The following is a 25,294-nucleotide window of genomic DNA, read 5'->3' as shown; positions in this document are numbered from 1 at the left end:
TGGATCCAAATGTTTGTATCCATACATTTTTAAGTGAACTATCCTTTTAATACTTCAATGTTAAAGCTATAATTTTCGATATCCTGTGTTACACCTTATTCTTTTTGTTTGTACTCCATAAGGCCAAATCAGTTCATCAGGTTCTCTCTTGTCTCCTTCCTGGAGGCCCTTACTTTTTCCCTTCGCCCCTGACTTCAGAGGAAGCGGTTTCTGTGCAGACAGCGTGTATCTGGAACATTGTGTCATGTTCATGGGAAGCTGTAACCAAAGAAGTGCACATTAAAAGTTCCACTAGAGTAACACTTTCTGTGCAGACAGATCTGGTGGACAGTCAAACCAGAATTGGGGGTCTGCCTTCAATCTCACCATAAGCAAGTGAGTGAGTGTCTGACTCAAGCAAAGTGTATGATACTGCCCCCTAGTGTCAATATTCTGCTAGTGAACAGAGCACTGAAAAATAATCTCTCCCATTGTACATGAACACACACACTCAAAGAAAAGATTTTAAGTAAAATAACTGCAATCACTGTCTATTATTAAACTACTTAAGTTCCTGTACAGCCTCGCTTTCCAAAATCCAGTCAAAATCATAAAGAGGTATTTCAGGTATGAGCAGATAAGATATTTTTTCTGCATGTCGGGCTCTTATCTCTTCTTCTGTAGGTATAGAGTAATTACAGTAACTAGGGCTTCAGAAGTTCAAAAGCATGGCTTATCTCAGTCATTTCTTCTGTTTGTTTTAATGAGACATTTACTCTGCATGCTAGGAAAAAAAATTACTATAATGCAGCCATAAGGACAATGTGGCAACTGAACGCAATTTCCCAGCATTATTCCAAACATCAGACAAAATCACCATAACTGAGCTCAAAGACCTGTTTTAGCCAAGTTAAGAGTCTTAAAGGTACAGTTCAACCATTCAAAATTCTGTCATTAATTACACATCCTCATGTCATTTCAAAGCCATAAGACTTGTTATGAGAATGAGAGATAAGAATGTTATGAATCTACAAGAATACTTTTTGTGCGCAAAGAAAACAAAAATAATGACTTTATTCAAATATTTCTTCTCTTCTGTGTCTGTCTTGTTAGATCGCTGTCTCCATGCCTAGACAATTAAGATCCAGCCAGATCCCGTCAGAAAATATCAGTTTGTCCGGTATCAGAACAACTCGTCAGCAGAGTAGTCTAATACCCAAACCCTGTTAACAGAAGGTCTTGTCTGGTGCCCAAAATACCCAAAACACTATTAACAGTCTTCTATCAGCCAAGAAGTTGACTGAGGAAAAAGCCAATGAAAGTGAAGAGCAGAAGCAGGAGACGAAGTATGATGATAAAAAGGAGCAGAGTTTATTGAATAGTCTTAGTTGCGTATGTCTCAGTGCTCAGACTCCGTCTGGAGAACACGAATCCAACAAGTATTGTTATACCAAACTGATTCACAACAACATCTCATAAACCTTGAATTTCTATAAACATTCCCTTGTATCTCTTATTCATGAAGACAAACAGCCCTTGAAGCTACACAGTCATAAGACTAAACAACAATGGAAAAAATATATATAAAAAACAACTATAATATAGTATAAATGAATTAATGAATCAATAAAATGAATATGTAAATGACTATAATGATTATTATAAATTATTATATGATTAAATGTAATAATAAAATGATGAAATGATTAATGATTATAAATGTATAAATGAATGAAGAATAAATGAAGAATAAAAAGAAAGCAAAACACAACACAATGTATGGTTGCCCTGAGGCAAAACATACACAGTTTGCATTTGAGGATTGTCGGATCCTTCAGTCTCTTCCGCCATTCACGAGAGTACCACAACGCATCTGACACAGAACCTGGATGTGCTACTCCTTGATTACAAGCAGAAGAAGTGCACGTTATATATAAAACAGTCTTTTTGCCCAGCCTTGCTTATTTGAACCAGAAGATACAGACAATGAACAAACCTATGAGTCATAGTACTCTCACGAATCGAAAACCAACACAGAAAAGAAGAAATTGTTAAATAAAGTTTTTTTTTTTTTGTGCACAAAAAGTATTCTTGTAGCTTCATAACTTTACAGTTGACCCACTGATGTCACATGGACTATTTCATCAAAAATATCAAAAATGTTGGTTACTACTGACTACTGATTTGTCCACTGTACGGACAAAAAAAAAAAGAAATACATTCCTTTTTTGTATTCCACCAAAGAAACCCTAGTGAAAAAATAAATATACAAAAATGTATTTAAATACATTCATTTCATTCTAAGTATACTACAAATACATTTACATACTATTTACTTAAAAAAATTGTACTTTTATGTATACTAAACTAGTGTATTTATAGTCTGAAGTCCATATTTTTGATTGTGCTAAAGTGAAACTATTGCACGTATACTTTAGGTACAATTTAAATAGACCAATATTATTTCAAGACCATACAATCCTCAACAATAGTGACATTAAAACATTTTTTAAGCTTAATAATAAGAAATCTGCACTGTGCACAAGAAGTACTCCAAATAAAGTTTCATTACAATTTTTATATTAGTAAGTTCAAGCGATATGTCAGTAAATATGATAATATTTCTGTAGTTGCGTGTTTCTGACAAAAAACACCCCCAGTGGCTGGTGAAAATAGCTTTGCCATCACATGAAAAAAGCACAATATTAAAAACAGTTATTTTAAATTATAATAATATTTCTCAGATTTTCATTTTGTTAACCTACAGTATATATGGCTTTCAACCACACAACAGCTGTTACAGATGTTAGCCAATATGACAGCCTCAATCACCAGATTCATTGCACCTTTTTTCCATTAAACTTCTTTTGTGATCCACAGAACAAAGTAAGTCATACAGGCTTGGAAGCACACGACTATGAATAAATAACCATACCATTTCTGGGTGTAATTCCCTTTAAATGTGCTGTTCGATAAAAGCGATGTTATATTGCTGAGGCCCACAAGAGGACAGCAGAACATCATAAAGCTACAGCTCATCTTACATCATGGTTTGGTGTTTGTTTTCTTGTTCTTCACACTTATTTAGGATGAATCCAGAGTTGTTGAGTACATAAATTTTATAATATACTTTCATATATAAATTAATTTCGGTCTTTAATTTCTCTTTAATTTCGGTACGCTTTTTAAGCTTTCAAAGTCTTTCTGTAATTTTGTTTGCATTATTAATTTTGATTATAGCAGCCAAGTTACCAGAGTATGATGATAGTACTAGATACAGAAAGTAGAGAGAGCATGGGTTTTGTATTTGGTTTACAGAGAGCTAAAGAGAAAGAACGTTACATGGTAAACAGAGTAATGCTGTTGTGGACATCAATAATCTTCATTAGCACATGCAGTAATCAGATTGACAGCTTGGAAGGAGAGAGAGAGAGAGAGAGAGAGAGAGAGAGAGAGAGCAAGGAGTAATAGTACTAACATACTGCTGAGCTGACTTCACTGCAGTATCCTGACTACAGGACCACGGCTACCGCGGCACTGATAGGCTTGGATACTTAGCGAGAGACAGCGACCAGACCCTCCCTCCCTCTCCCTCTCTCTCTCTCTCTTCTCCTCCTCCTCTTCCACAATCTCCCGTGTCTCACTCTGCTGTGGTATAGACTGCAGGCTGCACGCGCTCAGTGAGTCCTTCTCTCTCTCTCTGTCCTGCTGTCTCACTCAGCGTTTCAGGAACAGAAGCTGACTCTTCTGCACTGTTCTCTGCATGACTGTCACAAAGGTAAGCGTGTGCTGGAGCGTGTGAGGCTGGGAGGGGCTGCTGGGTTTGGGCTCCACTGCAGTGGGATGTTCTGCTGAATCTGTGACTGTAGTGTACTGCAGTGCCGGACAGGTGGAGTGCGTGTGTTTATGCAGGTGAATCTTACGCCTGCTGGATTTGCTGTGCAGTACAAACTTCTATGAGCATCTGTCCAGCTAGCTCCCAGTGTGTGTTTAATATGCAAGTGCCTGTCCCGCAGTAGGGCAGTGGGTCTTGGCTGGGTGAGGCATGTTTATGTGTGAGTGTGTGAGAGTGTGTGTGTGGCTTTAGCAGACTGATTACGAAGTGGAGCTCTTAATCCAGTGCTGTCCTGCATAAAGCCTGAGCTGTGCTTTTTTGCTGAGGAAAGACTGAGCATGTCACATACTACAGTATGCGTGACAGAGATAAAAAGGAGAGAAGAGGATAGGAGCAAGATGAGAAGAGGCAGGCCAAGGGATATGGGGGAATTCAGGTCAGCTGGGCCACTTTTTGACATTGAAATTGTGATGATGGTCAAAAAGTAGCCAATTTAGCTGACAGTATGAATGGGGATCAGGCTAATTTTGTCTTTATTGTGCTTGTGTTTGTTTATCAAAGTGTCTGTTTAAGTTTGATTTGTGCCTGAAACGCTGTCATGAGCTTCTGGCTAATTGAACTTAATTCAAAAGGTTGGAGAAAAATGACTATGAAATGGCTCTATGAAATTAGAGAAAAAGCAGTACAGAAACAAACAGATCTGTATAGTTAGTCTATAAAGCTGGAAACATTGCAGATCTAGGTCTGATAATGTAGAGATCAACATAAAGAGTTGCTAGTTACAATCTGTATTGTACTATATCTCTACATTACATTACATACATCTCTACATTATACATATATATATATATATATATATATATATATATATATATATTATACATAATATATATAAAAAATACTTGAAAATTGAAATTTTATTTAAATATAACCCCACAACTCTACATAGGACAAGTGATTTTGAAAATGTATATTATATTATATTATATTATATTATATTTAGTGCTGTCAAAACAATAATCGCGATTAATCGCAACCAAAATAAACATTTCTGTTTATGTAATACATATGTGTGTGCTGTGTACATTTATATGTATATAAAAATCTACACACATAAATGTATATATTACAGTAAATATATTATATTATATTATATTATATTATATTATATTATATTATATTATATTATATGCTCCAGCATCCATGCAGCTTTACATAGGACAAGTAGTTTGGAAAATATATTATATTATATTATATTATATTATATTATATGCTCCAGCATAGAACAAGCAGTTCCAAAAAAATCGCATCCAAAATAAAAATTTCTGTTTACGTAATATGTGTTTTATCTATTAAAGAAATATTGTTATATTATAATATTATATAATTATTATTATATTATATTATATTAAAATACACTACGCTATATTATATTATACTATATTATATTACACTATACTACTTGATTAATTGCAATTATTTGCATCCAAAATAAACATTTCCGCTTACATAATATGTGTGTGTGTCATATACTGTATTGTATGTGTGTGTGTCATGTATTATATTATATTATATTATATTATACTATATTATATGCTCCAGCATCCCTGCTTTATATAGCAGAGGACAAGTAGTTTAGAAATTATATTTTATTATATTACATTGTATATATATAAAATGATATTATATTATATTATATTATATATATAGTTAATTGCAGCATTAACTAATGCATTATTAAAATCAAAAGTTGTGCTTGTTATCATTAGTTAATGCACTGTGAATTAACATGAACTAACATTAATGAAGAAATACTGTAATAAATATATTGTTTATTGTTTGTTTATGTTAGTTAATACATTAACTAACATTAACTAATGGAACCTTATTGTAAAGTGTCACCATTATATTATATTATATTATATTATATTATTTGTGTTCAAGCAGTGGTGTGTGTTGTAGTTATTCCCAGCTGAATTACCCGCATGATGCAGCTGCTGACTGTGTAAGAACTAATGTGAGTGTGTGTTTTGCTCTGATGGAGAAGGTTGAGATGTTGAGTGGGGGATTGAGTGATGGTACAGTACAGAGCTAAATGACCTTGGAGTGTTTGTGCATGTGTGCTGAGCGAGCAGAACAGCACTCTGTGTCAGACAGTGAGAGACAGAGAGTAATTCCACTCCAGAGTGTGTCTGCATATGTGAGAGTGAGTGCACATATAGACTAGTGTTTAACCACACAGCTGTGTGGCAGGATATCCTCACAGACTCTTGGGACTGGAATGGTCACACACCCAGACTGTCATGAACAGGGCAGGATGCATCTCTCACTGCAGGGCTATAAAACAGCTGGCTGCGCATCACTTCCTGTCACACACAGCACAATGCGATAGTTAATAAATCACTATGGATGCTAATTACATACCAGTTATAAAAGCAAAGCAAATGCTAAAGTATATATTTTAATGAGTGGTGGGAAAAAAGTGTACAAAAAGTGCCTCTCACACAATCTAAGAAAAGTCCCCATATAACAGGTGGGGAAAAATGTTAAAGTGCATATAAACATCTATTTATTAGCACACAGACTGGCTAATAATTCATTATTACTTTAATTAAATATTTACCATTAAAACAACATTTGCTAGTGGTGGCATAAACCTTGAAAGGTTGTACCTTGAAAAATACCTTAAGAAATAATAAGATCTTTAAAATTCCTAAAATCTCTAAAATACTTAAAAAAAATCGTTCCCTAATTGCCACAGTGAAAGGTATGAAATCTACAGAAACACTGTAATCAGTTTCATATTAAGAGGCAAAGAAAGCGTGAGGAATGGATAGAAAGCTGGAGGAGAGTCAAAGGTCAACACATGTGCTTTCATGCCTTTGTTTAAAGCTTAGAATATCTTTCAAATTCTCCAGTGAATCTGAAGAATGGACTCATCTGTTAAATTTCCCCCTATATCAACCCACAGAGACTGGCAGACATCATGTGTTCAATATCACTGAATGTGTGAGAGTGTAATTATTGGGTGATTATAAGAAGGGTTCTCATCTATGGTGTGTGTGGGTGGGTTTGCACATGTCTGTATGTCAGTAGATTGAGAGGCAGGTAGGAGGCGTACAGGTGTTTTTATAAAGCTAGATGACAATTGCACATATGAAATGCACAGAAACACACTTCTCAGGAGTGTTTGAACAACTGAGAAGACACTGCGTGGGTATGAGGACTATAAACTCACAGCTGTAATGCGCATTATTATGACTACACACCATATGCACAACTGACCTCATGCAGATAGTGGTGGGTGTTTTTTTTTTGGCAATGTGAATATATGTAGGCTATATGTTACATATACTCATAAAACTCACACAGGTGTATATTGGTGCCTTATTTGTATGACATATTATACATACAAATAAAAAGTAGTAAGCTATTGCATTTCATCACATCAAAAGAAATGGAGGAAGGGAAGGGAAGGGAAGGGAAGGGAAGGGAAGGGAAGGGAAGGGAAGGGAAGGGAAGGGAAGGGAAGGGAAAGGAAAGGAAAGGAAAGGAAGGGAAATGGATGGATGGAATAAAGGGAAGGAATGGAAGGGAATGGAAGATGGATGGATGGATGGATGAAGGATGGATGGAAATGGATGGATGGATGGATGGATAAAGGGAAGGGAATGGAATGGATGGATGGATGGATGGATGGATGGATGGATGGATGGATGGATGGATGGAAGGGGAGGGAAGGGAATTGGATAGATGGATGGATGGATGGATGGATGGATGGATGGATGGATGGATGGATGGATGGATGGATGGATGGAAAGGAAAAGGAAGGGAATTGGATGGATGGATGGATGGATGGAAGGGAAGGAAAAGGAAAGAGGGAACTGGATGAATGGATGGATGGATGGATGGAGGGAAGGGAAAGGAAGAGAATTGGATGGATGGATGGATGGATGGATGGATGGATGGATGGATGGATGGATGGATAAAGGGAAGGGAATGGAATGGAATGGAATTGGATGATGGATGGATGGATGGAAGGAAGGGGGGGGAAGGGAAGGATGGATGGATGGATGGATGGATGGATGGATGGATGGATGGAGGGAAGGGAAGGGAAGGGAAGGGAAGGAATTGGATGGGAAGGGAATGGATGGAAGGAAGGGAAGGGATGGATGGATGGAGGGAAGGGAAGGGAAAGGAAGGGAAGGGATTGGATGGATGGATGGATGGATGGATGGAAGGAAGGATGGAGGGAAGGGAAGGGAAGAGAAGGGAAAGGAAGAGAAAGGAAGGGAATTGGATGGATGGATGATGGGTGGATGGGTGAATGGATGGATGGAACAAGCCCTTCAATATCCTGCCCAGGTTTTCTGTGTCAATATTAATCGCTGTATTAATACAATCTCGAAAATCACAACAAAACTGTTTGGTTTGTGTATGTTTGCTTCAATGCACGCACTTACAAACTAATTAAATTATATTTTTCTAATTATAGAGCATGCAATAACTAACAGAGTATTGGCAGGCCTGGGTTGTCCTGTGGAATTACACTACTTCTAAACTGTTGCTGCTAGTTGATTTAGAATATGACTATATGAATATATGATTCCTTGTTGAAAACAGAGGAATATGACACAAATGACTGTTAAAAAAAAAGTAAAAAATAAATAAATAAAAAAATAGATATAGGAGTACATTTTTGAGTTTTGATATTTGGGATAGAGTTATTAGCTTGGAGCTTTTTTTGATTGGCCAATGGGCTAGTTATGGTTAGTAAACCTGGCAGCCTTGAGTACAAGCTTGATTTGGATGCAGGTTTTGTTTTATCCTCAGAGGGAATCTTATAATCTGGAGTGAATTTGCAGGCTGTTATGCCCTATGCAGGCAGTGTGCACGCATGCTGAGAAGAGCCACATTTGATCCAAGTCCTAACAGCTAGCTTAGCAACCCAAACCTCCTGCTGGCCAATGTGCTTATACAGAAAACATCCAATAGTGAACAAATGACTAAAAGGTCCGGCATTTTTCTTCAACTTTTTTTTTTTATGAGGTCTGAGAAAGTGCACGAGAGTATATTCATAGATGCAGATATCAGAACGCCTCTGTCGATATTATGTGGTGAGAACGAACTGCTCAAACTCCACAGAGACTGAGAGTTTCAGCGGGACTTTCTATAGAAAAGGAAAAGAGATCATGTCATTTATAAATATCCTGCTCAGCTCCTGCAGAGCTGTAGTGAACGTGAAGTAGAGACACTGGGAGGAGGATGTGCTTCCTGTGGTCCTGGGGTGGTTATCGAGTGCAGTAGGACTAAGTGTAGATAAACAGCAGCTGTGGGGCATCAGTATGTGATGTTCACACTATCTTGTTATTCCCATTGCCTGTCTTTTCTCTGTTTTCACTCCTACTCTAAGGCACAGAAACTGAGAAAATATTATGTTAAGATTCTTGCCTTAAGATATCTGTATCTATTGCCACTGCAATCCTAGACGCATAGACATACACGCACTCAAAGGCTGTTAAAAAGAATAAGTGTCGTCACAATGTAACAACATCAATGAAAACAGCAACCAAGTTTTTGAGTTTCAGAAACAGTCATTAATACTGCAATCCCATTTTTGTGCCCTGTGTGTAAGAGGTCCAGAGAAGGAAATGCTACAGCCTACACAAATCAAACAGTGTGGGAGTGGGAACTACAGCGTGACAACATCATGAAGATGGGTCATATGCTTACACTCTCAGGATTTCAACACGCTTCTCCTACTAACACAGTCTCATGAAAATGGAGCTCATTATCTGTAATGCAGCACAGCAACAGATTCCACTGAGTGATCCTACTTACCAACGACTCTTTTAAATTTTGAAGTGGACAGCAATCTGCTGCAGTAAAATGCTGGTAAATTATACACTTTCTTTCATGCATGTCATATAACAGGCTTCAGGCAATAAAGGCACCAAAATTAAGAAATGTAAGATACTGCTGCACAAGTAGCTTATATAATAAGCTGTAGCAAATCCATACAGGTGCAGCTGGGGAGGTAGAGGGTTTTAGAGGTAATCTGAAAGTGCACTGCAAAAAGCTCTAGTGATTGCTAACCAGCCATTTAAATGTAAAGCATTAAGTTCATTGGCTATGTATGCAACATCAACCAATCAGCTTGTGCCACGTAATTTAATGCTGTGAGTATCATCAGTTTGCGTTAATGACCCATCAGCCTGTGCCATCTAGTTTCATGACAGAACTTGGTCCAGACCAGAAATTGTTTCTGTTCATGAACATGTCAGGTTTTCAGTCACTTACGTGTTGTAATTTCACCTCTTGACCTCTATGAGTTTATCAAAACAAAGACTGCTTATCAGCACTGTCTGTTCATAAAGACAATGTGGGGATGTGACACGTTTCAGGATGGCGAACACATTCCACACAAGATAATACAATTGCCTTATGATACAATTTCACATGGATCTGACATAAGTAGTTTTGATCTGCTCAGTTCCTTTATAAGACATTTTAAGGATATCAGTAGGTATTTCTATTCAAGAAAAAATTATTTACATTTTATTTATGAATAGTACTCATTTCATGACATCTTTAGCTATTAATCATTTTCATGACATCTTTAGCTATTAAATCTTGTCAACCTGAAGTAAGTAATTAGGGCTGGACCAGAATATTCGATTATTCGAATATTCGTTCGGTGGGTTGGCATTCGATTTTAAATGTTAAGATTCGAATATTCGTTTTTTATTTTTTTTCATACACCTGGCATCCTCCCCTAAACGGTTCTCATTCCCGCTTGAATATGAATGGAGAAAATCAGACTGCTTCACCACCAGCACAGAGAAAGCAAAGAAAGAGATTGAGCAATATTTGAGAGACAGTACTAGTCGGGCCCACTTACATGGTGGAAGCAAAATTATGGCTGTGACTGTCGCAATGACAACTTCGCAAATGCATGCAATAGGGTAAAGCTGGTCGCAAAGCCCCAGCAAAAATAATTACTATGAATGTGTTGGGGGAAAGGTAAGGAGATATTTGAATAATTTATTAATAAACTAGTATTTGTGGCAAAGATGAAGATCCTGACTCACCATCTGCTCAATGGACGCGCCTTTAATGCCTGAATGCATTTTTATGGTTAGGCCCATAGCTAATGAAAGAGTTTTGTTTTGAATTTGAATTATTTCGTTTTCTAATCGTGTCTGAGGCAATTGCGTTTTGGTAATTTTTTGTGCAGCGCTCCTGTTCAACATCAGAAAGCGTATCCTGTTTGTTTTCTTTAAAAGCACGTTTTGTTGATAATGTGAGTACACACAAACTAAAGTAGACCCTTTACAGTTCCGGATGATATATTACTCTTACCTTTATGAGCAAAAATTAAGTTTCACATCGCACCGGCGCCTCCATGTCCTGCATGAATTATGAAGCCCGCTTCAGCTTTCACTCTCCACACAAACGACTGCATATGCGCATAATAGCATACATTTATCTAGGTTAAACGATTAAACTAATATTGTGATATGCTTTAAGTTTTTTTTATATCTATGGATTTTTAAATCGTGATGACTTGAGAAGGTTAAATTCATCTGTCTGCCGCTGGCCGCTTGGTCGATACTTTAAAAAACAAAAACTTGAATTCAACAAATAAAAAGTGTTCCAAATATATTTCTAAATTAACTTCATCGGGCCAGTAACGTTAATTCTGATGAGCTGTCGTACAACGTCCGGGCGAGGTTGTTAGGAATTTTTGCAACGAATGTTCGTTTAATGGCCTGTTTAACATTTTTATTTAGGCTACTTTCTTATTTAAATGTATTATTTCTTTGATTTATTTTAGCGTTTTGTTGGCTGCTTGTTCACTAACGGAAGTGCTAAAATAAACACGCACGTTTGTTAATAATGTTTGAGCCTCATTTATTTTGTGTTTCAAAATTATATACATATGTATTTTATATATAGGCCTATTTACACAAACGTTATATATAATTTATATGTATATTTATTTATAAATCATTTATATAAACATAAATATATATATAAACACCGCGCCATTTTTTTCGTTCTTCTTTTATTTAAATAGCCTCCCTCCGAAGCTTCGACTATTCGGTGTTGATTACTACCGAAGCTTCGAAGCTCAAAAAATGGTATTCGGACCAGCCCTATAAGTAATGTAATATTATATAATAATATATTATATAAAAACACATGGATGGACTTCATAATCATTTGCAGAATCTGAAGTGGAACATAAACTGGAACGCCTGTCAATCTCCTCATCTTTTGCACATTTATTAAATATTATGGCTAATTTTGTGCTTTCAGCTATTAATATAGTCTAGTACTCTCAGCTCAGTTTAACACATTTTCTCTTTTTTAAATCCATTTCACAGATTTCACTTCCTCCACAAAATTAGCACAGAAATTGAAAAAAAAAAAAAAAAAACAGCAGATTCCATCTGGACTGGTCATAAGAGAGAAAGCACAATAAGAACATTATGAAAATGTTTTTGATACTCCAGGCTGAAGTAAATAATACCTACAAGTTGTTTGAGGTTATTGCCGCTGAAAAGGAAAAAGAGAGCAGATTTCTTTGAGAGCAGAAAGAAAGAGAGAGGTCAGCTGAGTGCTGTGAAGGTTCACATTCCTTCCCAGCATTCCCTGGCCTTCAGCACTGTTTTTTGAAGTGATATGCCAAAAACTCAAGCCTTTTATTTTCTTAGAAAATGCATCAGTGAGAAAGTGCAGAGGAGCAAAAAAGCGTGCATGTGTGTGTGAGCAACGTTAGACTTTCACAACAGCATTGGCTTGCTATTCCGGCAAGAATGATCAATATTATTATAAACACCAGCCAGAACATGATTATATATGATCAAACACATCAAATCAATTCTATATCAAATCTGTACACTCTCTATTGCAATAAGGCCAACAAAAACCAGCTTGGAAGGAGAAATCAATAGTGGAAAATTTGGGCTGGATAGAAAGCAAACTTGGCATGAGAAATGCATTACGTGTATTACAGGCCTCAGGTAGAAGGTCTATGTTGTGGAAGGCAATTTAAAGAGGCATGAATCTAACCCCATGTGATCCTGGACTTACGGCAGCCCAGACTTCCTTCAGGCAGTTTTCAGAGCGCTTAGCTCATGCTTCCAGCCTCCAATTAATCAAACTTCACGGACGAAACAAATCCCACACAACAAAACAGAGCTGGAGGATTCAGAGAAAGATACAGAAGGACAAAAGAGAATGTGCAAAAATGAGAAACTAACAGAAGCATAAAGTGGACACTAGAGAGGATGTCTGAGAAAAAAAAGAGAGGTAATGTTGTGGATATTTTCAGAGCAAAACAAAAGGCACCGCTTCACATGGCCTGAGGCCTAAACAGACAGATTGCAAGGTGGAGACCCACTGACACAGATTTCAGCTCTAACACTCCAACTGGTTATTGCATCTGTTTGGGAAGTTATACTATGGCTACACATTTTAAATATACCACTATTTAAAGGTATAGTTCACCCCAAAATGAAAATGTTGTCATGAATTACTCACCCTCATGTTGTTCTAAACCCGTAAGCAGGGTCCGAAATTAACACTCGCCACTCGCCAAATGCGAGCAAATTCTCTGTCTGGCGAGTTAAATTTAAAGCGCCATCCGCCACATGGCGAGTAAATCTTTTCACCAGTAATGTTAATCAGTATCAGTCTCGCGGATCTCTGTGATGCTCCCCCGCCCCCGTCTGCATGCGACGTACCGAAGCGTAAGTGAAACGCGAGCGCCGCACTCACGTCATTTCCGTCTATCCCACACTCAACGTAGCGGTAGTTTCGTGCTAGTGGCGAGATGTGGCGGTTTTTAACTGGAGCCAGCCAGCCTTCAAAAAGAAAGCTTGGCGAACTGGAAGAAAAGCCACCACCAGAATCAGGGCACAGCAGAAAATTCAACGAAAAGTGGCGAACTGGAGATGGCGGTGTCGTGAGAAACTGGCTGCATTTTGAACCAGAATCTGCTCGAATGAGCTGCGCACAGATAGTTCGTTAAAAACATTTCCAAGTGATAATAAAAAATCTAAAATGACCAAAAAGTTGTTTTTCTTATTGATGTTTTAATTGTCACTCCTCTCTGTCCGGAGCACACATAATATACAGAATAACGTGCTTTGGATATATCTGTGTTAAATCGTTCAGAATTTTGGCAGGTAAAAAATAAGCTTGGCCGGTTGATTTTTTAATCCACCGGCCAACTTGGCCGGTGTGTCAAAAACTTAATTTCGGTCCCTGCCCGTAAGACCATTGTTCATCTTTTGAACACGAAGTAAGATATTTTTGATGAAATCCGAGAGCTTTCTGACCCTGCCTAGACAACAACGCAACTACCATGTTCAAGACCCAGAAAGGTAGTAAAGACATTGCTAACATAGTTCATGTGACATCAGTGTTTCAACTGCAATGTTATAAAGCTACGAGAATACTTTTTTGTGTGCAAAAAACCTAAAATATTTTATTCAACAATTGAAGAGTTCAGATGCAAAACCAGCTAAATCCATCTGACGTTTTTCTTTAAAATGAGTGTTTCTTTCTGGCTACTTTGTATAGGTTTCTATGTAAGTACTAGTACTTCTGATTGGACTGAGGCTGGAATTTAGCGAGTTTGAAGTAAAAGTATTTGATGGACATATAATATGTGTCAGGAGCATTCACTCACTATCATTATCTCATTTTCTGGTTTTGCATCTGAACTCTTCAATTTCTTCTCTTCCGTGTCAGTCTTTGATGCACATTCACGAGAATACCACAAAGCAGCTGACAGGAGCTGGCTTTTTGACATAGAACGTCCATTTCTCTTAGATGATCATCTGTATATTCTGATACAAATAAGTAAGGCTGGGCAAAAAATGGCAAGTCATCCTCTCGGTCAAAGAATGCAGACCCCTGTGTCAACAGTACTACACGCATGCTTCGTGGAATTCTCATGAACGCACAGTGTAGACTGACACAGAAGAGAAGAAATTGTTGAATAAAGTCATTATTTTTGATTTCTTTGTTCACAAAAAGTATTCTCAAAGCTTCATAAAATTGAGGTTGAACCACTGATGTCACATGGACTATTTTAACGATGTCCTTACAACCTTTCTGGGTCTTGAATGTATCAGTTACGTTGCTGTCTATGCAGGATCGGAAAACTCTCGCATTTCATCAAAAATATCTTAATTTGTGTTCCAAAGATGAACAAAGGTCTTACGGGTTTGGAATGATATGGGGGTGAGTAATTATTGACAGAATTTTCATTTTTGTGTGAACTATCCTTTTAAAGAAATAGTTGACCCAAAAATGAACAATGGTCCAACTGACACTAACTGATTTTTCAAGAGCTCAAATCCATACATGAGTCTAAAATAGGTCACAACGTAGGACACACACATATATGTGTGCATTTGTGGAGAAACAGAAATCTGTCAATAAAGGAAATTGATTTCTTCTGCTGATGACGTCAATGACACAAATAACAAACACTACAGATAAGCACATATGGAAAAAACATATGGAGCGGGCAAATTGTCAGAAACATAAGACTATGCAAATATCTTAAATAATGATTTTTGTTAAACTATAATTTAAGTCAAATTTGCAAACAACCAGCTTTCTCATGGGACATCTTAAAATAGATCAGATTTTAATCTTTTGACATCCACTGGTAAGTCTCTGACAACAGAAGATTGTTTATGAGAATTTATGTTTTAAAATATAAAACTTTAGATTAATAAGAACAAGCATGATAGTATTTAGAATAATCACAAGAAAAAAAGAAATAATAAAAATCTTACCGACCCCAAACTTTAAGTTAGTGCAAGTGATTGCAAGCTGCCTCTAGAACTACAGTACTTCTACAGAGCAAACATAAATGGAAAAGTTAATGCATAGTTTTCCCCTTGTACTACAGACCTCCTGATGTGCCTGAAGTTTCACATAAACCTAAAGAACAGACACTGAAATGAAGGACACAATGCAAAATGAGGTTTAAATCTGTTGTCATTTTTTCACAAGTGCATGTATTAGATTACATTTCACAGAAATCACAGTTTTTGTCCTTGAATGCTACCTTCACTGTTATTTTTGCTTAATAGTTTTACTTATCACCTCGCTCAACCTCTCATACAGCTGTTTTACATTTGACACTAGCCTGAGCACATTTCAGAGCACACCTTGCAAAAGCCAGTTTTAGCTCAGAGTGCTGTGCTGGCGATCGCGCTGAAACAGAATCCTGCCAGCAATGAGAAACAGTCAGAAGAGATTAGCCAAGCAGGAAGACAACAGGCTAATACGACATTGTCATGTCACTGTGGAAGGTCACGGTGCTCATCAGTAGCTGGGTAACACTATTACAGGATGCCAGCCTCTGAGGTCTGGCTGATGTTGTTATAGCACCATCTGAAATGGCAGTGCTTTGTCTAAATCATCCACATTGTGGCTTCACAGGTCCTATGGAAATTAAACTATACTACTATATACAGTCTACTAAGTAAAAATAAATCATTACATTTTTTTTAATCGACCACAGTTCTTAATATTGCTTATAGCTTTTACACAATGCCTAGATTATGTCACTGCTTTGGGTTTGGGTGTGGTGTGTCTGGCTAATTTATCCAGGGCAGATGGCATGTCTGAGCCATGATGCTCCTCTTCTGTGTAGCATACAGGAGCAGACTGTTACTTACACAGGGAGCCAGAGACTGCAGGAGAGAAAGTCTGTCTAGTCAGCAAAGCATTGCCAAATCTGAAGCCTTAATCCAATTTATAAAATGACTTTCTCCAAGATGGAGAATGCAGGAGAGGGACTAACTTATGTACAGCTTTCATAGGATTAGAAAGCACAGCATAGACTGAGCAATAGAAGGGGGGAGGCATAGTAAAGTGTGAAAGCCACCAACAAATCATTCTTTGCATCAAAATTGTCAAAAATGCACATTACTGCTCCACAGTTCGAAAGCTGTCATTCATAGTTTCACACCAAAGAGCATACATAAATTAGCATTTTCATGTGTTAATTAATTTACATAAAAGCCAACATTCTGCTTAGAATTTTCATACATGCAAAAGGATGCTATTGGCAAAAGCACTGTTCTAAAATAGAAGAATAGCCTTTTTAAACTATTTTACCAATACTTTTACATTAAAATGTAAATACGGTTGAGGTCAGTTTACATACACCTTGCAGGATCTGAAAAATGTTAATTATTTAACCAAATTAAGAGGGCTCATGCAAAATGCATTTTGTTTTTATTTAGTACTGACCTGAATAAGATATTTCACATAAAAGATGTTTATATATAGTCCACAAGAGAAAATAATAGATGAATTTATGAGTCCGTTGTTTGTCCTGAACAGTTAAACTGCCCGCTATTCTTCAGAAAATCCTTCAGAAAGTCCCACAAATTCTTTGTTTTTTCAGCATTTTTGTGTATTTGAGGACAACTGAGAGACTCATATGCAACTATTACGGAAGGTTTAAACACTCACTGACACTCCAGAAAGAAAAACGACGCATTAAGAGCCAGGGGTGTAAACTTTTGAACAGAATGAAGATGTGTACAGGTTGACAAATTTTGCATAAATATGTTTTTTTTTGTATTTGGTACTGCCCTTCAGAAGCTACAGAAGACACTTGCATGTTTCCCAGAAGACAAAATAATTTTTATCTTTAAATTCAAAAAGTTTTCACCCCCGCCTCTTAATGCATTGTTTCCCTCTGAAGCATCAGTGAGCGTTTAAACCTTCTGCAGTAGTTGCATATGAGTCCCTCAGTTGTCCTCAGTGTATTTGATATTTTGGAACTATCAAATAATGTTACTCTCATAGATTTACATTTTTGTAAATTCCTGTAAAAACACTGCTCAGAAAATGCAGAAAAGATGGACCGTACAGACTGTGAGGTTTAGTATTAATATATTGTGTCACTGACAGAGGTTTTTGTCAGGTATGATTATTTTGTGTGCTATCATACTGTGCACAATTCATCCGAGAAAAACATTTGACATCTTTATCTCTCAGAACTCTGTTTGTTTTAGTTGCTATCAATCAAACAAGCTGCTATTAAAACTACCTGGGCAGCATCAATGAATTATTCCTGACATGTGAAGTGGAGATCTACTGAATCAGAGATGACAGGCTGTTAGTCTTTATGCAAGTTTGGCATTCCAAACTAAGAAATATGTAGGTTGGGATGGAAGCAATTTTGCAAAGTGCATCTACATCTGTGTTGAAGCTCTCTAAATAATGAAAAGTATTTTGCCAGTAGAGAGCAGCTCCTGCGGAAAGAAACACTGCATGTCAAATTCAGAGAGAATGGACTTTAACCCCATTTGACCCCCTCTCTTAAAATACCAAAGCCAAGAGAACAGATCTGGTGCATCTATCTGAAAACACTGCAGTGATTTTGGTCTATTTTGTTTGTTTCTTGGATGCTATACTGAATATTCTTCTTGAGCACTTGCCAGATGGCTGTCAACGCAACTGGGGCTTGTGTTTTTATTGCATGTGGTTCAGAGCTGGCACCAGGACATCTCAAGCTGTGTCAGAAAGCTCACACGCATAGCAGTCTCATAGCAGTATTCTCTATGCATGCTAAAAAGTCACACTCTATGCCTACTTTCATTCAGAAATTTCCTCATTTCATGCTGAATTAGTCACGTCTTAATGCAGCAAAGTGTCATTAGTGAATCCTGTGTGATTTGATTGACAGATCAGCAGAGAGCTGAGTCACGCTCTAGTCTCATGGTGACCATAATGATCACCCCACCCGCACCATCATCTTGCTGCCCTACCCCCTCCATCACCTAACGTGTGCCATCCTTTGTGCTTCTTCTCTCTACCTCCCCACCGTAATCCCCATCTATCCATCTGTTGGTTCTGCTTATCACACCCTGACCATTAACAACAGGGAGGTTAGAGGAAGGAAAACAACAGACAGCTCCTCTCCTGGGAATGACAATCTCTAGGGGATGCTCTTTCAGTCACTGCAGTAATGTTTAAAGACACAAGGACACAGGAGGACATATGGGAGGAAGCCTTTTTAGTACTGGTTTTGAATATTAAGCAAGTAAGTAAATCATTGTACAGTATTTTATTATTAAAAAGTTAAAAGTTGACTGCACATTTTTAGAGCTTGGCATTACTAGAAAAATTCATTAAAAATATATAAATGGTCTAGAAAGTGCGCCTTTAATTATATGAATCATGGTTCTTCAAACAAAAACATCTGAGGGGATGAATTAAATGAACTATATTGAATTTTAGTTGTTTTGGTATATTTTAATGCTTGTTTTTTCTTATTTTAAATCATCTTCAAGTTTTTGATCTTATATTGGCTTATATTAAAATGCTAAAACAAATTAATGATTTAAACAGAGCTTTAAAATATATACAGTTGAGGTCAAAAGTTTACATGCAGAATCTGCAAAATATTAATTATTTTACCAAAATAAGAAGGATCATACAAAATGCATGCTATTATTTATTTAGTACTGACCTGAATAAGATATTTTACATAAAAGATATTTACATATAGCCCACAAGACAAAGTGAATTTATAAAAATGAAAATGAAGTTGAATTTATAAAAATGACCCAGTTCAAAAGTTTACATACACTTGATTCTTAATACTGCGTTGTTACCTAAATGATCCACAGCTGTTTTTGTTTTTTGTTTAGTAATAGTTGTTCATGAGTCCCTTGTTTGTCCTGAACTGCTAAACTGCTGTTCTTTAGAAAAGTCCTTCAGGTCCCACAAATTCTTTGTTTTGTTTTGTTTTCAGCTTTTTTGTGTATTTGAACCCTTGCCAACAATGACTGTATGACTTTGAGATCCATCTTTTCACACTGAGGACAACTGAGGGACTCATATACAACTATTACCGAAGATTCAAGCGCTCACTGATGCTTCAGAAGGAAACATGATGCATTAAGAGTCAGGGGGAGAAAACTTTTTGAATTTGAAGATCAGGGTAAATTTAACTTCTTTTGTCTTCTAGGAACATGTGAGTATCTTCTGTAGCTTCTGAAGGGCAGTACTAATTGAAAAAACAAAGAAAGATATTTAGGCAAAATAAGAAAAATGTACACATCTTCATTCTGTTCAAAAGTTTACACCCCGACCTTTACACCTTAATGCATCTTTTTTCCTTCTGGAGCATCACTGAGCATCATCTGAACCTTTTGTATTTCATATGAGTTCCTCAGTTGTCCTCACTGTGAACAGATGGATCTCAAAATCTAAGTCATTGTTGGAAAGGTTTCAAATATGCAAAAAACCAAAGAACTTGTGGGATCTGAAGGATTTTTCTGAAGAACAGCAGGCAGTTTAACTGTTCAGGACAAACAAGGGATTTATGAACAACTATCACTAAACAAAAACCACAGCTGTAGATCATTCAGGTAACAACAATATTAAGAATCAAGCATATGTAAACTTTTGAACAGGGTCATTTTTATAAATTCAATTGTTATTTTCACTAGTGGACTATATGTAAACTTCTTTTATGTAAATAATTTTGGTAAAATAATTAACGTTTTGCAGATTCTGCAAGGTGTATGTAAACTTTTGATCTCAACTCTATGAATGATGATTTTTATTAAAGTAACATTTTATTCTTATTCAAAATTCATTTTATTTACTTTTAATTTTAGTTTTTAATGGTCTTGCCCTAATGCGAATAGTGCAAAACTGTTTTTAAAAACGTGTGGCTTGTTGTCTTATAGAGTAATGTCAAGAAACTACTATAATATAAGGAATAAAACCTAATTCCTATACTTTACTTTTCCCATCATTTCATAAATTTGTTAATTTTACAATTTTTCTAAAATGTGGGAAAGAGTAATAATAAAGAGCAAGTAAGTGGCCAAACTTCTGACTGGTACTGACTCAGAACAGATTCACACTCACAAGCAAGCTGTAAGTAATATAGAGGCTACAGAGTGCAGGATAAACAAAGAAGGAGGGGGTGTTTACCATTTCTATGGTAGAAAGAATCTTTTAGAAGCATAACTGGATCTTATGAGCAGAGCAAGGCCATTATTGACCATGTGTCTCTCTCAGCATGGCATCAGATAACTTCCTTTTTCATTATTCTTTGCTTCTTTATCAAAGTCTGATAACACCCTCAAGGACATCCTGTCTCTAAGCGCATGAACAACAACAGTTGATACTCTCAGCACTTCACAAAAGTTTTCTTTTTTTTTTTTGCATGAGTTATCGAAATAAATCAAATTGAATGTAAAAAAAAAAAAGAGACGTGGCGAAGTATTGCTTACATTTCACAGAAAAGGATGCTGACTATTAAAATTTTCTCTCATTCTGTCTCCCCACTCAGCCAAATCTTCTGTCTTTTAGCTATAATGCTGTAGCCTGACTGCACCCATCCTGTCTGTGTAACCCCTACTGAGACAAAAAGAGAGGAAACTGGTGGTCTTGTTTCTTATGTTTTAAGGAAGTATGTCATGATACTCTCAATACATTTCCAAGGTGTCTTAGATCAACATCCTATTTTATCTGAGTTTTGAGAGTTTCTGTCTTGTATTGAATGCAATAAAAAAGCCGGTGTGTGTCTGATTGCAGAACAAATGACTCGCCAATTCTTTATAGTGAATCGAAAGCATACAGCACAACCAGTGTAATCTGATTCACAAACAAATGAATTCATAAGCTGATTGACTAGATTTAACATTTGCATTTTTTCAGCAATGTTGATATTAAAATGAAGCAAGTTGTGAAATCAATCAAGACAATAATTGTCAGTACTGCAGTGTACCTCCTGCTGAAGACCCCTAGTCTAAGGCTGATTTTTCATAGTTTTTCTCTCTTTCCACATTTAGGCCATTTACAATAAGAAACATGTTTCAGTGTGATACAGATCATGTACAGTGTGTGAAATTTTCAAATCTAAGTGTCAGTTGTTACAGCTGCATCTGCACTGTCTTGTGGAGAAAAATACAGTCAAGTAGACAGACAATAACAAACCAAAGGGCACCCCAGTACACAAAACACCCTCCAGCAGAGTAGTAATAAGGGTCTCTATCCCATCTCTGAGCAGCTTCCCTCCCTCCCCTGAGTTCTGTCTTCACTGAGAATTGAAGGGATTTGCCCTTCAACTCAGACAAAATGATTCTGTTCTGAAACTTTGCTTTCCTCAAGGTATTGTAATTGCTGAATAACATTAAACTTGTGGGTTAGGATGATCTCATTACTGTGTGTGTGCGTGCGCGAATATAATATAGTGAATCCAGTGAAAATGAACAATAAACATACAGTGACAAAAAAACACAGTGTTATCATTTGCAGCTTGGCAGCCAAATATCAGGTAAATCTCATGTTGTCCTCATAATATCTTTGTCTGTACTGAGTAAATGCTAAATGTTCTATAGCAAGTTTCCCAAAGTTCTGGTTTTGAATATTAAGCAAGTAAGTAAATCATTGTACAGTATTTTATTATTAAAAAGTTAAAAGTTGACTGCACATTTTTAGAGCTTGGCATTACTAGAAAAATTCATTAAAAATATATAAATGGTCTAGAAAGTGCGCCTTTAATTATATGAATCATGGTTCTTCAAACAAAAACATCTGAGGGGATGAATTAAATGAACTATATTGAATTTTAGTTGTTTTGGTATATTTTAATGCTTGTTTTTTCTTATTTTAAATCATCTTCAAGTTTTTGATCTTATATTGGCTTATATTAAAATGCTAAAACAAATTAATGATTTAAACAGAGCTTTAAAATATATACAGTTGAGGTCAAAAGTTTACATGCAGAATCTGCAAAATATTAATTATTTTACCAAAATAAGAAGGATCATACAAAATGCATGCTATTATTTATTTAGTACTGACCTGAATAAGATATTTTACATAAAAGATATTTACATATAGCCCACAAGACAAAGTGAATTTATAAAAATGAAAATGAAGTTGAATTTATAAAAATGACCCAGTTCAAAAGTTTACATACACTTGATTCTTAATACTGCGTTGTTACCTGAATGATCCACAGCTGTTTTTGTTTTTTGTTTAGTAATAGTTGTTCATGAGTCCCTTGTTTGTCCTGAACTGCTAAACTGCTGTTCTTTAGAAAAGTCCTTCAGGTCCCACAAATTCTTTGTTTTGTTTTGTTTTCAGCTTTTTTGTGTATTTGAACCCTTGCCAACAATGACTGTATGACTTTGAGATCCATCTTTTCACACTGAGGACAACTGAGGGACTCATATACAACTATTACCGAAGATTCAAGCGCTCACTGATGCTTCAGAAGGAAACATGATGCATTAAGAGTCAGGGGGAGAAAACTTTTTGAATTTGAAGATCAGGGTAAATTTAACTTCTTTTGTCTTCTAGGAACATGTGAGTATCTTCTGTAGCTTCTGAAGGGCAGTACTAATTGAAAAAACAAAGAAAGATATTTAGGCAAAATAAGAAAAATGTACACATCTTCATTCTGTTCAAAAGTTTACACCCCGACCTTTACACCTTAATGCATCTTTTTTCCTTCTGGAGCATCACTGAGCATCATCTGAACCTTTTGTATTTCATATGAGTTCCTCAGTTGTCCTCACTGTGAACAGATGGATCTCAAAATCTAAGTCATTGTTGGTCTTGCCCTAATGCGAATAGTGCAAAACTGTTTTTAAAAACGTGTGGCTTGTTGTCTTATAGAGTAATGTCAAGAAACTACTATAATATAAGGAATAAAACCTAATTCCTATACTTTACTTTTCCCATCATTTCATAAATTTGTTAATTTTACAATTTTTCTAAAATGTGGGAAAGAGTAATAATAAAGAGCAAGTAAGTGGCCAAACTTCTGACTGGTACTGACTCAGAACAGATTCACACTCACAAGCAAGCTGTAAGTAATATAGAGGCTACAGAGTGCAGGATAAACAAAGAAGGAGGGGGTGTTTACCATTTCTATGGTAGAAAGAATCTTTTAGAAGCATAACTGGATCTTATGAGCAGAGCAAGGCCATTATTGACCATGTGTCTCTCTCAGCATGGCATCAGATAACTTCCTTTTTCATTATTCTTTGCTTCTTTATCAAAGTCTGATAACACCCTCAAGGACATCCTGTCTCTAAGCGCATGAACAACAACAGTTGATACTCTCAGCACTTCACAAAAGTTTTCTTTTTTTTTTTTGCATGAGTTATCGAAATAAATCAAATTGAATGTAAAAAAAAAAAAGAGACGTGGCGAAGTATTGCTTACATTTCACAGAAAAGGATGCTGACTATTAAAATTTTCTCTCATTCTGTCTCCCCACTCAGCCAAATCTTCTGTCTTTTAGCTATAATGCTGTAGCCTGACTGCACCCATCCTGTCTGTGTAACCCCCTACTGAGACAAAAAGAGAGGAAACTGGTGGTCTTGTTTCTTATGTTTTAAGGAAGTATGTCATGATACTCTCAATACATTTCCAAGGTGTCTTAGATCAACATCCTATTTTATCTGAGTTTTGAGAGTTTCTGTCTTGTATTGAATGCAATAAAAAAGCCGGTGTGTGTCTGATTGCAGAACAAATGACTCGCCAATTCTTTATAGTGAATCGAAAGCATACAGCACAACCAGTGTAATCTGATTCACAAACAAATGAATTCATAAGCTGATTGACTAGATTTAACATTTGCATTTTTTCAGCAATGTTGATATTAAAATGAAGCAAGTTGTGAAATCAATCAAGACAATAATTGTCAGTACTGCAGTGTACCTCCTGCTGAAGACCCCTAGTCTAAGGCTGATTTTTCATAGTTTTTCTCTCTTTCCACATTTAGGCCATTTACAATAAGAAACATGTTTCAGTGTGATACAGATCATGTACAGTGTGTGAAATTTTCAAATCTAAGTGTCAGTTGTTACAGCTGCATCTGCACTGTCTTGTGGAGAAAAATACAGTCAAGTAGACAGACAATAACAAACCAAAGGGCACCCCAGTACACAAAACACCCTCCAGCAGAGTAGTAATAAGGGTCTCTATCCCATCTCTGAGCAGCTTCCCTCCCTCCCCTGAGTTCTGTCTTCACTGAGAATTGAAGGGATTTGCCCTTCAACTCAGACAAAATGATTCTGTTCTGAAACTTTGCTTTCCTCAAGGTATTGTAATTGCTGAATAACATTAAACTTGTGGGTTAGGATGATCTCATTACTGTGTGTGTGCGTGCGCGAATATAATATAGTGAATCCAGTGAAAATGAACAATAAACATACAGTGACAAAAAAACACAGTGTTATCATTTGCAGCTTGGCAGCCAAATATCAGGTAAATCTCATGTTGTCCTCATAATATCTTTGTCTGTACTGAGTAAATGCTAAATGTTCTATAGCAAGTTTCCCAAAGTTCAGGCCTGGCAGACTTTGGGCAGATTTAAGAACAAGATTTATCGAAGCCTACGCTAAAACCTGTCTCTGCAGTCACCAGCATTCATTCTGAGTTCTCTATGTG

General features: G+C 36.5%; 1 protein-coding gene across 2 annotated transcripts in view; it reads left to right on the top strand.

The window, feature by feature from the left end:
* The first annotated feature begins 3,486 nt into the window (after positions 1-3,486).
* coro2ba (coronin, actin binding protein, 2Ba) overlaps positions 3,487-25,294 on the top strand; it is a 46,284-nt gene continuing 24,476 nt past the window's right edge. Inside the window, exon 1 of one of the 2 annotated variants that reach the window (XM_051113949.1) lies at positions 3,487-3,757. In XM_051113949.1, the coding sequence (XP_050969906.1) occupies positions 3,743-3,757 (15 nt within the window). In that variant the 5' untranslated portion in view covers positions 3,487-3,742. The remainder of the gene's footprint in view (positions 3,758-25,294) is intronic. The other variant, XM_051113950.1, reaches the window with a different exon arrangement.

The sequence above is a fragment of the Labeo rohita genome, chromosome 7, assembly GCF_022985175.1.
Source record: "Labeo rohita strain BAU-BD-2019 chromosome 7, IGBB_LRoh.1.0, whole genome shotgun sequence".
Taxonomy (NCBI): domain Eukaryota; kingdom Metazoa; phylum Chordata; class Actinopteri; order Cypriniformes; family Cyprinidae; genus Labeo; species Labeo rohita.
Note: the sequence above shows the minus strand (reverse complement) of the source record. Positions and strands in the feature narration are given on the sequence as shown.